This window comes from Quercus suber, unplaced genomic scaffold, assembly GCF_002906115.3.
Source record: "Quercus suber isolate HL8 unplaced genomic scaffold, Cork oak 2.0 scaffold_54, whole genome shotgun sequence".
Classification (NCBI taxonomy): domain Eukaryota; kingdom Viridiplantae; phylum Streptophyta; class Magnoliopsida; order Fagales; family Fagaceae; genus Quercus; species Quercus suber.
Window position 1 is genome coordinate 700,478 of NW_027069519.1, and position 16,490 is coordinate 716,967.

General features: G+C 33.7%; 1 protein-coding gene across 1 annotated transcript in view; it reads left to right on the forward strand.

Moving 5' to 3' along the window:
• Positions 1 to 1,251: 1,251 nt before the first annotated feature.
• LOC111990655 (probable leucine-rich repeat receptor-like serine/threonine-protein kinase At3g14840) overlaps positions 1,252 to 16,490 on the forward strand; it is a gene marked incomplete at its 5' end in the record, with an annotated part of 19,423 nt that continues 4,184 nt past the window's right edge. The window contains 10 exon segments of the mRNA XM_065772157.1: positions 1,252 to 1,337; positions 2,243 to 2,311; positions 6,737 to 6,793; positions 6,871 to 6,906; positions 7,111 to 7,148; positions 7,960 to 8,336; positions 8,433 to 8,620; positions 8,622 to 9,049; positions 9,164 to 9,401; positions 10,519 to 10,527. Coding sequence (XP_065628229.1) covers positions 1,252 to 1,337; positions 2,243 to 2,311; positions 6,737 to 6,793; positions 6,871 to 6,906; positions 7,111 to 7,148; positions 7,960 to 8,336; positions 8,433 to 8,620; positions 8,622 to 9,049; positions 9,164 to 9,401; positions 10,519 to 10,527 — 1,526 coding nt within the window.

Sequence of the window (16,490 nt, forward strand, 5' to 3'; positions counted from 1 at the left end):
TCATGCTTCGAAGTTTTCTTTTGTTTTCTTCTCTTACTATTTTCTTGGCTGATTTGTTAAAATTTAGAAATTGTGTTTGGCTTCATCTTGCTAGGTTCATTTTGCATGATCATTGGTTTATATGCTATGATTTGGGCTAAAGCCGTAGACTTGGAACTGGAAGAGATCAAACTAGATATAGTCGAGAGAACAAGAGTATTAAATGTATAAATCAGTGAATAGCTCAACAAAATGAATTGGTTCCATGGTATTAAAACACAATTATGAGCATGTATAAACAATTCTATAATACTAATTCTGCTTTCTCCTACCCCTTTTCTGTTATTTATTGATTGACTAAGATTTACTACACATTTAGATTCCTCTATTTTTCAGGTTCATTAAATTGTGGAGAAAAGATTCTATAAAATAGTTGATTTTCATATATGAGTTTAGTGAATATCAAAATATAAATTGTTATAGCTTGGTTTAATAAACAAAGTTTGTATAAATTGCCCATTAACTTCTCAAAAAATGAAAAATAATGTTAGCTTCCATATGAAATAATCAAGATTCATTTTCATGTTCTAATCAAAATTATACATTCTCTTTTTTTTTTTTTTTAAATTGTGTTGGGTTTGATGCATATTTTGCTATATTATAACATGTTACAAAATATCTTGCCATTTATAATAATTGAAAGCAAATTGCAACATATTTCCTTGGAAATACACACACACACACACACACAAAAAAAAAAAATATATATAATATATAAATATAGATAGAGAAGAGAGAGAGAGAGAGAGAGACTTCTTTACCTATAGAATATATACTACTTCATATTACAATGTAATCACATTATTTTGAGATGAATTTGCGACTATTACTTATAAGTCTTAAGTCCAACTTAGGTCACCCCTTTACCCATTTTTTTTCATTAAAAAAAATGTCTCAAGTACTATCGTCATTTTTAACTTCACCAAAAAAAAAAAAATTGTGGTGTCAAATTTTCCGCGCATTGCACGGGTTTGCGGCTAGTTTATTTAATAACCAAATCAAGTACAAGTCTCCTATAGATATTTGTTTATGAGATAGTTATGTTAAATTAATAAATAGTCTTTTAGTGTGTGTTTTTTTATTTTATTTTTTTTTACGTTTCTTTGCATTGCAAACTTATGTTATCTGCATATTACAATTTTTCGAGTAAATGATTTGGATTTTTTTTCCTATTTTGGGAGAGTTTTCTGTTTCACTAAAATTTGATTATATAAGTTTTCCTGCAGAGACCTCAGCTTTAACAAACTAACTGGAGGAATTCCAGAAAGCTATGATCTTCTACCACAGGTGGATTTCATGTAAGCGTTTTGACCGCAGATGTAGATTTCCTTGCACCGAAGTAAACACAGCTGTCTAAGGGGTAGTGTGAAAATGTTTGATTTCGTTCCATTCTGAACATACCAAGTAGCTACGGTTAATAATAACAAAGGACTAATCCAATAGGCAGATCAACTTGTCAACAGTACAAGCCACTATATCAATTTGATTAATTGAACAAATCCAAAATTTCGGCCTTAAAACATCTCGAGTAAGCTAAACAAGTCAAGTAATGATAACCTTTTTTGCATTAAATTATAATGTAAAATGAATTTTAGGCCTAAAGTTGGCTAGTGTGTGCCTAATCAAATATGCTTCAAGGATAGAGTTATCAAAAAGCCTTTAGAGTAAAATATGGCCATCCATAAAATAATTATTAAGTTTTTTTTTTTTTGGAGAAAGGATTATTAAAGTTAAATGTAGACCATTCTTGAGGTTCAAGTGATAACCCAACAATAATGACATTTTTTATAGTGCCTCCTGTCCATAGGTCAAACCCCCCCCCCCCCCCCTACCCCCTTCCTTTCCCCACTATCATCTACCTATATATATATATATGTGTGTGTGTAAAATAAAAAAAAATAAAATGTAGACCCTCTTTATTGTCTTCTGAGTCAGAGTTCCTCTGTCATATGGTGGATGTAATTGACAATCAGAGTCCTACATCTATTAACTAGAGGTGGGGTCCCCTTTTCTTTTTCCTCCAATTCACAGCTGTTAATATATGTTCCAAAAGCAAGAGAATGTGTACATGAGTGTGTTTGTATTTCAAGTTAGCCATTTCATTGAGCTCAAAATTTGTGTCACTGGCAAGTCATATCAATGTGCTGTGTAATGCACAAAACTACATAAGTTGTTCTGAATCTTTTAGATTGAATTTGTTCAGGTATCTAACTGGAAACCTGCTAAGTGGACCTGTGCCTGGTTGGATATTGCTAAATAAACGCAAAAGCATGTAAGCTTCCCATCCAAATTAATGTGAACGAGTTTGTATCATATGCATTAATTCATTAAAGGGTAAATCATTAAAATGCATGCATTATTTGTTCCCCTTTACTTTGCTAACTCTTGTGGAGAATGTCTTGTATAATGTAGGCAATCTAGGTTTAACTGTACTCTCAACATCTGTTGATGACCACTGGTATTAAGCAGTTATTTGCATGTTTGGATATAATTTCTTCCATCTCATTTGTTGTGGATGGTTATATATAAAGGAATTTTTTTTGCAATGAATGTTGTTTCTTTAAAGGTTTTTTTCTTTTTTGAGGGAATGTTTCTTTAAAGGTTAATATACAAAACCATCTTGGATAGTTAATGTAACGCCCCAAATCAAAAATACTAAAAATCTATTCAATCTAAATAATCCATAAAAATATTAAACAAATGCAACCAGCAATCTAAAATCTCAAGTTCAATATTTATTACCATTAAAAATAATAATAACAAAATTCTCAATTACACAAAATAAATTGTAATCATTGTCTTCTAAGAACTTCTACTCCAATGATGCCTCTAATGTATCTGTAGGGGTGGGGCGGGTGAGACAACTCAATAAGTGGAATTCACTAACATTGGGGTGTGGGAATGAACCTTTTAAATGAATAATCCATACAACAAAGTTATAGATTGCAAACCATCTATATTTCAACATCAAATATCTCATATAAAAATATTATTATATTGTGAATCATCATGATATACCAACACTATCATATAAACAATCCCCTTGACTTTTCTTGTGGTCAATGTTTATGCTCTGTTAACAAGGTTTTGTGATCCATTTTTTGGAACTAGAACCCCCTTTTCATCCCCTTTCTAGGTGATTCCTTTGGAACCTAAAAGTGCACTCCCTTGTTAAGGAGCTTCTTTTTTTGGATCCTCAAGGGTATACCGTCTTGCTAAGGAGCTACCAAAAGTGTGCTGTCCCCTTTCTGGGACTTTTCCTTGCTATGGACTAGCTACAGTATGATAGTCTCTTGCTAAGGACTAAATACAATACTGAACTTTTAATCACATTGGATTCAAATCAATTTTCAAAGTGCTCACAACAAATAAGCTTCTCATCATTTAAACTTAAAATATCATTTGCCTTATCTATAGGTACATATTTAAATATGTCAAAGTTTTCATATAATATGCACATCAAATATTTATAGAAGGTAAAAAATATTTCTTTGTTATAAAAATAGTTTGATAGTCAAAACTATTTTTGGGAAACCCCCAAATTAGTAAACAACACTTACCTCTTTATTTGCAAAATGAAATCAACCACCCTTAAGTAACAATAAATCCATAGAATTATTTAGAACCTAGCAACACCGGTCCATCAATTTACACAAATTTACCACTTAAAAACCTGTTTTCTTGCTTAAATAGTACAACTCTGGACAACACTAATATTTCCAAAATTTCAAAAATTTTCATTTATTTACTTATTGTCTAGTTCACTTTTAGCTTTGATCCAGTTGTTCTATTTCACAGACTTTTTTTTCACTATCTATAAATTGGCGTAAATGTACAGCAACTCTATGGAACTCTAGCATGTCATTATGTGTCTAGCCATCATATAATCTACTACAATTCCTTATAGTATATTCATAATTGATCAATCTAATAGCCTACGGAGGACCATTCAATGACATACAGCTATATACACTTTGTCAAGTCTAATAAAATAATAAAAACAAAATTTAGTTACAAAATTGATTATAGCCTTAAATTACAACCTTACTCAATATCTTTGTATTGGAATTAAATTTTGATAAATTCACCATTAGATTACATCTTCTTCTTATATCTTTTATGATTGCAAAATTTCTAGAAAATTAAAGATCAATAACTATGTCATTAATAAAATTTTTAAATTACAAGTTTTTGAAGTTTAAAATTATGCATAAAATATAAGTTTATAGATCATATAATAAAAAATATATGATTGACACAAAATTTGACATGTGTATTGAAAACGTAAAGAACATACAATTTAACGGTTGAATTTTTAAACTATGTAGTAATGTTTATTTTATTGAGTAATATTGTAGCTCTAAGTTACAACCAATTTCATAGCTAAACTTTGTCCCAATAACAATCATAGGACACATTTTCCCATTAACATACTTAAAAGATTAGATTGATGAAGCCAATGCCTATTTCTCTATTAGCTACCAAAATGATAAATGTACAAACCCAAGTCTTCCTATAATCGTGGGGACAAGAATGCTATTAGACCTTGAATAATTCCAACTTTCCAAGATTACGGTAGAAACAAAACCAAACATTGAGAGGATTCCTTGAAATTCCATAAGAAAATAACATAAATCATGTGGTGCCGCTAAAAGAGGGGAAACCTCTTATTTATATACGCAAAGCTCAAGGATAAAAGGTTAGGGTTTTTAAACTTATCAAGGCTCATATATTTACTTATGCTATTTCTCTAGGGGCGCCTCTTGTTCCATAATAATTATCTTATTTAAATATCTTAAACCCAAATCAATTATATCCATTTAATTATGGGCCTCCTCTTTTATTTATATGCATATGAAATAAATTAGTAACAAAATCATGGGGTGTTATAGTTAATCAATTGCAGCATAAAAATATATTAAATAGTGGAGAGTTCATAGGAAACATGTTGCCTATACACTTCCCTAGCATTTTGCAGAACTCATAAAAGTATTGTGGGGATTCCAAAAGTTTCTAAATGTTTCCTGCTCTCCATAGTCTTCAGCTGTCGTATATTCATTAAAAAAAAAAAAAAGAATGTGTCTAAAGTCTTATACTATTATTGTGATGATTAATGCATTCCTTCATTTGTGTGTACAAATGCCACAGAATTCAGATGGAGTGGATTTTATTTTTATTTTGTTTCTTAAAATCTTTACTGGATTCAGGACAAATTAAGCTGATAATTTTCCTTGTGTTTTGAAAAACAGTCGTGTTCATTTAAATTTAGAACTTGAGAAAAGAGCGAGTCTTGATTATTTCTTCATTGAAGTGGTTGTAATGGTTTTGATGGTTTTTTGTGTTCCTTTATGCATTACATAATTGGCTGGATAATGATTTTACCCCCTTTCTGAGGCATCTAATATTATATCTTTTGAACTATTTCTTTAAATAGACTCTACAAATGGCAGCGGTGTATCAGTAAGATAGTAGTTGGAATAGTGGCTGTAGGAGCATTTGTTCTATTTCTGGTTCTGGGTATCCTCTGGTGGAAAGGCTGTCTAGGACAGAAGAGCAGAATGGGACAAGGTATTTAGTATTGTAAATGCATATTGATCTGTTCCTAAAAGGAAAACTTACATGTTCAGTGAATTGGATTTTGCATTGGAGCTTTTTGCATGTGTATATATGTCCCTGATACGCATGCTTGTAGAATGACTTGAACTATTCAAAACATAATAAAAATTATTAAATATCTACTATTTTATGCTGCTAATACATCATTTTGCCTGAATGCCTGTCGTAGGAATTGACTGCATATGGGTGTTTTAGAACTTTTGATTCATAACATCTGCTCAAATGTTTTGTCAAAACCTTAAAAAAGTGTACAAATTTTCAATTTTCCTAGATATAATTCATGTTTGAATTTGATTCTTCTACAGATCTAAAGGGTTTAGACTTGCAAACTGGTTCGTTTACCTTGAGGCAAATCAGAGCTGCCACCAACAACTTTGATGTTTCCAATAAAGTTGGAGAAGGTGGTTTTGGTTCTGTTTATAAGGTATTTAACACTAAATTTACCATTGATATATTCTATTTGAACTTTCATTATTGAGTTTNAGAAGAATCATATATTCGATAAAATTTTAATCACTTAATCGCTTGAGAAGCCTATCACTTCAAAAGCATAATCTTCTACTTCTATGTGATCTTATCCTTTGCACTGATGCACATAAATTATCCAATCCCACGCAATCCGCCCATTCATATCCAAGAATCGAACGTGATGAGCTGTATCACTAATCTGCAGCTATCTTATTATATATCCTTTTTAACTTCAAATTTTAAATTTTAGTATCTTTGTATAGTTCATAGTTTAACATGAAGGAAAGAATCTCCTTATTTTAGGTTAGCTCTTATGATCTTGATATTTGCATATGGGGATTGGTTATTTACATTATCAAAAAACACAAAGGTATATTGGGCTTAGGTAATGTAATGGCAAGCATCTTTCCCATATAAGAGTGGTTTAGCTTATATGTGGGAGTTTGGATGAAAGCTTTATCTCCTAAAATATGTAGGATTGGATTTCACAGAATTAAAAATGAAATATATTACCCCTTCCATGCATGTTATCAATTATCCTGCGTAAATAAAAGTTTATTATTCGTGCTTCATTTTTTTAGATAATGAATTATATCATAACTTTTATGTGCAGTGACCTTTCATATAACAACTTTTCCAATGGAAGCTTAGTTTGCGAAAACCAAGACGTGTAAGAATGCTTTTGTCTGTGTGAGTGTGATCTTTTATTTACTAGCTAAGCTTTGGACTTGGTGATATTTTATGTAGGAACTTGTTTACAGCCTCTTCAAAGGGGAGTGACACGTAAGTTTTTTAAGTTCACCTTTGAAAGCACGTATTACAAAGTATTTTTTAATATTAACTTTCTGGTATATTGTCTTGATTCTTTTTTTTTTTTTTTTTTTTTTTTGATAATCTTCAATGTAATATTGTCTTGATTCATGTAACATATATTTAATCACAATGTAATATTGCTGACTTGCTTTGGTACCTGGATTGCCTTATCAGTGGAGATATTTCGTGTCTGAGAAGCTCTTGTCCAGAAAGTAAGTTGTTGTCTGGGCTATTATAAAATTGATTTAGTATAAAATTACTATCATAGATTGTTATCAGATCTCATGTTTGCTTTGGTTCAGATCTGTACCAGTTCCCCAAATATATCCTGAAGGGATTTTTCTCATGCTTTGTAACCGTACTAAATAATGAATCTGTTTTAAGAGATCCTACTTTACATCTAAATTTTAAAATTCTTGTATGCTGCACAATTTTGCGGTTGTTAAATCATTTTACAGTTTCAAGTCTTTCTTACAGACGTGCAGTCTTTAACGTGACTGGGCACTTACCGTGTTTTAATTTTTTCGTGTTTGGAATTGAGGGCTCCCTTGCTTGTGGCCCCAAGATTGGAAATTTATTGTAAATGCTTCCAAATTTATGAATCTTTCTCATCTAATTTATTACTAATCGTATTAATTTTTAATAAATCTTCCAAATTTGATCTTTCTGAAGTCTGCAGAATAATGCTATTGCACTGGGATTGAACTTTTGTTGTTAGGATCCATTTGTAGCCTTTATGTAGTTGTCTGGCTATCTAACAGTGCCATAAGTCTCATTGGATATAGTAACACATGAGGGCACCCTCCTAAGAGTACTAAACACAAGAATGAGCTGTCCATGAATGACTGTCTCATTTGGCTTGATTCTGCACCAAATGAAACTGTCCCATCGCACACTCCTCCCCCATCACCCCCACCCCAAAAAAGGAAAAATAATATTTTCCTTACATAATTTGCACTAATATTAATTTAAATATGTTTAAAATGTTCAGCTGTTACTAATCCATTTTTCCTATTTCCCCAGTTGTCGACTTCCTCCGTATAAATTGTGGTGGAACAGAAGTAACTATAAATGGAAATACATATGATGATGATACTACAGAACCAGTTGGAGGTTCAAAATTCCTCAAGAGAAGAAATTGGGCATATAGCAGCACTGGTAACTTCATGGATGATGGCCAAACAACAGACAAATATATTTTGGAAAATTCCTCCAAACTCTCTATGGCTAATCCTGAACTATACATTAATGCACGCCTTTCTCCTCTGTCTCTTACTTATTATGCTTTTTGTTTGGGAACTGGAACTTACAAAATAAACCTCCATTTTGCTGAGATAAAGTTCACCAATGATACTAAATATAGCAGCTTGGGAAGGCGTGTATTTGATATTTATATTCAGGTATCTAATGACATTATGATCTGAACTTCATCAACCAAAGTTCTTATGTTTATAGCTTGTTACTAGCTGGTCACCAACATGTTTAAAATATTGAAGGGAGAGCTAGTGGAGAAGGATTTCAATATTGCAGATGAAGCGGGTGGAGTTGGCATGGAAGTCATAAAACCTTATCTTGCAGTTGTGAATAATAACACCTTAGAGATCCGTTTTTATTGGGCTGGGAAGGGTACAACTAGCATCCCTGATAGAGGAGTCTATGGTCCTCTTATTTCGGCAATTTCTGTTCATCGTGGTAGGTTTAGACCTTGCATTAGCTTCTTGTAATCAGTTTTGGACTCTTAGGAAATAGACCATATATTAACTTGCAAATCCATGTTTATCTTTATTCTATAAATTCAACATATCTATTTGAACTTTCATTATTGAGTTTTGACTCAAAAATTAATCTATCCTTGTTGCAGTTTCTTCCTTCTAATAGATGTTAGAAATTTTGTTCTCACAGGGCCTCCTATCAGATGGTACAGCGATTGCAGTAAAGCAGCTTTCTTCCAAATCAAAACAAGGAAATCGCGAGTTCGTGAATGAGATAGGCATGATTTCTGCTCTTCAACACCCTCATCTTGTTAAGCTCTACGGATGTTGCATTGAAGGAAATCAACTATTGCTAGTATATGAGTATATGGAAAACAACAGCCTTGCTCGAGCTTTGTTTGGTAGACATTTACTTTGTACACTTGATGTTTTTGGTATTTGTATTTACATGCTGTAAGTAAGATAATGTACATATGTATAATTGACGAATTTCTATTAAATTTGATAAATTTAAGGCTTAGAAGAATGCCAATTGAAGTTGGATTTGACAACAAGGTATAAGATCTGTGTTGGGATTGCAAGAGGTTTGGCTTATCTTCATGAAGAGTCAAGATTGAAGATTGTTCATAGAGACATCAAGGCTACTAATGTTCTGCTTGATAAATATCTTAATCCTAAGATATCTGACTTTGGTTTGGCCAAGCTTGATGAAGAGGATAATACACACATAAGCACCCGCATCGCTGGAACTTAGTGAGTTACTACCATTGTTAATTTCTCTTCTATGAATATTATAAAAAAGTTCTGATTATAAAATTTTATTTATATAAGGGAAAAATAGATTTTTTTTGTAAGAGAATTTCAGAAGGATAATGGTTATGTGACATTAGGACAACAACAGCAACAACAATAACAACCGATTCTTTATCTCAAAATGTAAGGGTTGGCTATAGATCCCCATTAGAGTAGTTAGAGTTGGCCAAATGCATTCTTTTTTACTATCCTATACTATTTGAAGTCATATTCATTGTTACCTCCTTAATTGACATGTCCATTTTTACTAATTCTACTAATTTTATTTTAGGTCTTACTCTACCTTTTCCATTCTCTTGACTTGAATCAATTCTCTCTTTCTCATTGGTGCATTAATCACTTTCTTTTCTACATGATCAAAAACTTTTTAAGCTAATCTTCCTCATCTTTTCATTAATAGGAATAATCTTGTCTTTCATTACATATGGACTTATTTATATTAAGTATTAATACCCTCATTTTAGTTATGCTTATAAATTCATACATTGTACGTTGATTCTACATTCTACACACAACAAGCACAGTCTTCCAAGTTTATTGACATGGTCTCATTTACGCTACCATGATCGTATAATAATCACTTTTGTAAATTTGATTATATAAAAGTTGCACCATTTATGTGGTTAAAGCGTAGACTACTATTGTCATGTATCATGTTCATTGTAATAATCAGAATGAGATACACAATGATCAAATTATATGGGAGAAAATCTCATTTTGGTCCCTACATTTTTTACTCATTATTAATTTTGTGCATATATTTTAGTAGCAGTTAATTTAGTCTATATTATTTTCAACTTGCAGTCAATTTAGTCCATATTATTTTCAATTTGTAGTCACCATGGGTCCAAATTTTGGGTTTTTTTAGTTGCTGAGTTGATATGTGTCTAACGAAGTTGGAAATTGGTAAATTTTACTTGTTTTTTTGTATTTTACTTGTTGAAAATAATAGAGACCAAATTGACTGGTACCAAAATGTGTAGATTAAATTGACAATAACTCCAAATGTAGAGATCAAAATGGTATTTTCACCTGTTTATGTGTCTTGTATAATAAGTTCATACATTTTTTATCATCAATTATACCCACACAAACTCTAAATGTAGCAGGAGAATGGATATATAATTGTTCAAAAAAAACTTAGATACAATATCTTAGGTATCTTCCCAATATTCAGTTATCTATCTACTTAACCAAAACACTATATGGCATTAATGCCATCTATTTCTTTCTTTCTTCTTTTTTGTTTTCCCCTGTATGTGTTAACACCATATGCACAAAAACACGAGAGACACCCCAGAACCCCAATCTCTCTTGAATTCTTAGTTCTCACCCTCAATCACTGACTTCTAAGTTTTTGAAGAAATCAAGCTTTGCTCACATCTTTCTCTCCTCCTTTCGAAAGTGCCCACATCTACCACTTTAAGATTTTAATTATATTAAGTATTAATACCCTCATTTTAGTTATGCTAATAAATTCATACATTGTACGTTGATTCTACATTCTACACACAACAAGCACAGTCTTCCAAGTTTATTGACATGGTCTCATTTACGCTACCATGATCGTATAATAATCACTTTTGTAAATTTGATTATATAAAAGTTGCACCATTTATGTGGTTAAAGCGTAGACTACTATTGTCATGTATCATGTTCATTGTAATAATCAGAATGAGATACACAATGATCAAATTATATGGGAGAAAATCTCATTTTGGTCCCTACATTTTTGACTCATTATTAATTTTGTGCATATATTTTAGTAGTAGTTAATTTAGTCTATATTATTTTCAACTTGCAGTCAATTTAGTCCGTATTATTTTCAATTTGTGGTCATCATGGGTCCAAATTTTGGATTTTTTTAGTTGCTGAGTTGATATGTGTCTAACGGAGTTGGAAATTGGTAAATTTTACTTGTTTTTTTGTATTTTACTTGTTGAAAATAATAGAGACCAAATTGACTGGTACCAAAATGTATGGATTAAATTGACAATAACCCCAAATGTAGAGATCAAAATGGTATTTTCACCTGTTTATGTGTCTTGTATAATAAGTTCATACATTTTTTATCATCAATTATACCCACACAAACTCTAAATGTAGCAGGAGAATGGATATATAATTGTTCAGAAAAAACTTAGATACAATATCTTAGGTATCATCCCAATATTCAGTTATCTATCTACTTAACCAAAACACTATATGGCATTAATGCCATCTATTTCTTTCTTTCTTCTTTTTTGTTTTCCCCTGTATGTGTTAACACCATATGCACAAAAACACGAGAGACACCCCAGAACCCCAATCTCTCTTGAATTCTTAGTTCTCACCCTCAATCACTGACTTCTAAGTTTTTGAAGAAATCAAGCCTTGCTCACATCTTTCTCTCCTCCTTTCGAAAGTGCCCACATCTACCACTTTAAGATTTTAACATAGCTAAACTTTATGGAACACATAAAGAAGTCATGTGCCCAAACCTAGAACAAGCATTGCAGGCATTGAACTTACATTGGAGAGCCGATAACAGATTAAAAAAACTTATATTTTATGGGGAAAATGATGTCATCCACAAAAGACTTTTAATTTCAATTTCTCAACAACTCTAGAGATTGTCCCCATTCCCAACCGCATATAATAGACCCTAGAATGAGAGACGGGGTGGGTATGAAATAGAGGAGGGACACCGAACTTACCTTGATAACTTGATTTCTAGCTCTCCTTCCAATTTTGATCACCAACTAAATCTTTTGAGTTCCACCTCTAATTTGAGATCCAACCACTACCACTCCTATTAGGGAAACCCTACCAGGAGGTGCTTGATTCCTGTTCCAAAAGGTATGAGTGCTTGATTTGTTACTAGCAAAGAGAGAAGAGAGGAACTGAAAGAGGAATCATTTTAATGGGAAGGAGTTGAATTTTTCTCATGGAATTGGTTTTTTTTTTTTTTTTTTTTTTTTTTTTTTTTACTTGTTTACAACCAAGGACATTCAACAATAAGTCGAGATTGTGCACCATACCAACAGGAACCAGCTCTGACTTACCCAAATTTATCTTCAAACCAGAAACCGCCTCAAACCAAATGAGAATCATACGGAGAAACAAAACCTGATCCAAATCAGCATCACAAAAAATTAGAGTGTCGTCCGCAAAGAGCAGATGTGACACCTCCAAAGATCTTCCCTCTAAATGACCTACACCATAGCCTGACATGTGACCATCATGGACAGCTTTATCCAACATTCTCCCAAGGGCTTCCATCACCAAGACAAACAATAAGGGGGACAATGGGTCACCTTGTCTTAACCCCCTGGAGCTCTCAAAAAACCCACAAGGGGTGCCATTTATCAAGATAGAGAAACGAACTGTAGATATACAAAAGAAAATCCACTGCCTCCATTTAGCAGAGAACCCACTCTGTTCTAGTAACTGCATAAGAAAACCCCAGTTGACATGATCAAAAGCCTTCTCAACATCTAATTTGCAAAGTATCCCTGGCAAACCAGTTTTCACTCTACTATCTCTTGTATAATAAATTCATACCTTCTTCAATATCAACTAAACCCACATAAATTGTACATGTAGCTAAAGCATGGATATGTTGATTCTACGTTTATTGACATGGTCTCATTTATGCTAGCATGACCATATAATAATCACTTTTGTAAATCTGATTATATAATAGGTGCACCATTTATGTGGTTAAAGCGTAGACTACTGTTGTCATGTATCATGTTCATTGTAATAATCAAAATGAGATATACAATGATCAAATTATATGGGTGCAAATACCATTTTGGTCCCTACATTTTTTACTCACTATTAATTTGGTCCATATATTTTGGTAGCAGTCAATTTAGTCTCTGTTATTTTCAACTTTTAGTCAATTTAATCCATGTTATTTTCAATTTATAGTCATTATGGGTCCAAATTTTGGTTTTTTTTAGTTGTTGAGTTGATATGTGTGTCTACTAGAGTTGGAGAATGGTAAATTTGATTTGTGTTTTTGTTTTTAGTTGCCAAGAAAGTTCAAGAAAATGCAAGAAAAGTGATGATTTGACTGTAGGGAATAAATAGTCATGTTGAAAATAATAGCGACTAAATTGACTTCGACCAAACTACAGGGACCAAATTGACAATAACCCCCAAATGTAGAGATCAAAATGGAATTTTCACCTCTATACGTGTCTTGTATCATAAATTCATACCCTTTTTTTTTTTTTTTTTTTTTTTTTTTTCATTTATCATCAATTATATCCACACATACTCTAAATGTAGCAGGAGAATGGATATATAATTGTTTAACCTAAACTTAGATACAGCATCTTAGATATGGTTCCTTAAGTAACCCTCCTAATATTCAGTCATTTGTCTACTTAACCAAAACACTATGTGACATTAACACCATACATTTCTTTCTTCTTTTTTGTTTTCTCCTGTATGTGTTAACACCATATACACATAAACACGAGAAATCCTAGAACCCCAATTTCTCTGACTTCTCAATTTTCACCCTCAATCACTGACTTCTAAGCTTGTGAAGAAATTAAGCTCTGCTTGCTTCTTTCTCTCTCCCTTTCATAAAAACTGGTCCAAGACACGGAAAATCACCCAATATAAAAGGTACACTTGAGAAGTTCAATTTGATCACATGGAAAGGAGGTAACGAAAGTGCCCACATCTACTGCTTTAAGAGTCCAACATAGCTAAACTTAAAAAAAAAAAAAAAAGAACACATAAAGAAGTCATGTGCCCAAACCCAGAACAAGCATTGCAGGCATTGAACTNCATTTCTTTCTTCTTTTTTGTTTTCTCCTGTATGTGTTAACACCATATACACATAAACACGAGAAATCCTAGAACCCCAATTTCTCTGACTTCTCAATTTTCACCCTCAATCACTGACTTCTAAGTTTGTGAAGAAATTAAGCTCTGCTTGCTTCTTTCTCTCTCCCTTTCATAAAAACTGGTCCAAGACACGGAAAATCACCCAATATAAAAGGTACACTTGAGAAGTTCAATTTGATCACATGGAAAGGAGGTAACGAAGTGCCCACATCTACTGCTGTAAGAGTCCAACATAGCTAAACTTAAAAAAAAAAAAAAAAAAAAAGAACACATAAAGAGTCATGTGCCAAACCAGAACAAGCATTGCAGGCATTGAACTTACATCATAGAGCCGCAATAACAATAAAAAACTTATATTTTATGGGGAATCATTTTAATGGGAAGAAGAGTTAAGTTTTTCTCAGCGAATGGGTTTTTTGGTTCTCTTGGAAACAAAAGTCGGATGTTGTTTACATTGGTTTAGTGTTTTGTTTAAGTAATCAGGTTGTTGAAATTTAAGAGAGTACCTAAGGAACCATACTTAAGATATTGTATCTAAGTTTTTTCCTGATTGTGATTTTTGTCTACATGTCCACAACAAAACACAACATTTGAAGTTTATAAACGTGTTCTTCATAAATGTCTGCATTATCACATATTAATCATTTTGGTATAGTTGATTATAGTCACGTCACACCATCAACGTACTGTGTGTTTGCCAAAAACCTAAAGTAATTGGCTATGATTGGCGCACCCAAACACATGGTATCTTTCTCAACTTGCCCCTCTCTCCCTAGAAAATGCAAGTATTCATTTTCTTGCATTAAAAATGGTCCATTGATGCAGACAGTCAATAAGAGTTGGTCTAGTTTTGATGCAGGGCCTTCTTGCCACATTTCATTGGTTACTTTAATTATTACCGAGTCTTTGAAGTTTTTTGGTTAGAAAGCTGTTGGTTCAGTTTTAATTAAAAGTATGGTAGGATAAGGGCAACTTGGTAATTTCTAGATTTTCTGGAACGTGTTGTCATTGGCTGTTGGAAAGGCCCATGAGTCTTATTTTGTGTTTTGAGTCTTAAGTATTCTTTGTTATTAATAATCCTAGTCGTTATAGAATTAGGTTATTTAAGAGTCCTATTCCTTCTAGAAAAGGTTTTAACAAAAGCTTATATTAAGGTTTTATTGTAGTCAATAATATTCATAATGAAATTTGTAAGGTAGGAATTTATTCCCCCCACATCTGATTGTATCCTACCGCGGTGCCTGGCGCGGTGCGGTTTTGTCCTCGTCCCCGAGTGCAGGCACGAGCAAGCAAGCGCCTAGCTTGTACTTGTACTCGTCGAGTCCCACATCGGTTAGAGAGAGTGCCCCACTACCCTTTATAATGCTTCAGGAGCTTGGGTAGTGTACCACTACTCACGCGTGAGTAGTGGTACACTCATGCAAGTCCCAGAGGCATATAAAGCATGAGTGGGGCGCTCTTCTAACCGATGTGGGACTCCAGGCTTGGGGCTGAGACTATGAAACCCTCCTTGCTTGCCTGCACTCGGGGACGAGGGCAAAATCCGCATCGCGCTTGGCACCGCGGACGGACAACAATCAGATGGGGCGGAGGCAAGCTAAGGCTCATCCTAACCCCAAAAAGCGCTTTTTAAGTGAGTAGTGGTACACTACCCAAGCTCCTGAAGCGTTATAAAGGGTAGTGGGGCGCTCTCTCTCTCCGATGTGGGACTCGACGAGTACAAGTCCAAGCTAGGCGAGCGTTATAAAGGGTAGTGGGGCGCTCTCTCTCTCCGATGTGGGACTCGACGAGTACAAGTCCAAGCTAGGCGCTTGCTTGCTCGTGCCTGCACTCGGGGACGAGGACAAAACCGCACCGCGCCAGGCACCGCGGTAGGATACAATCAGATGTGGGGGGAACAAATTCCTACCTTACAAAAAGCGCTTTTTGGGGTTAGGATGAGCCTTAGCTTGCCTCCGCCCCATCTGATTGTTGTCCGTCCGCGGTGCCAGGCGCGATGCGGTTTTTGCCCTCGTCCCCGAGTGCAGGCAAGCAAGGAGGGTTTCATAGTCTCAGCCCCAAGCCTGGAGTCCCACATCGGTTAGAAGAGCGCCCCACTCATGCTTTATATGCCTCTGGGACTTGCATGAGTGTACCACTACTCACGCGTGAGTAGTGGTACACTACCCAAGCTCCTGAAGC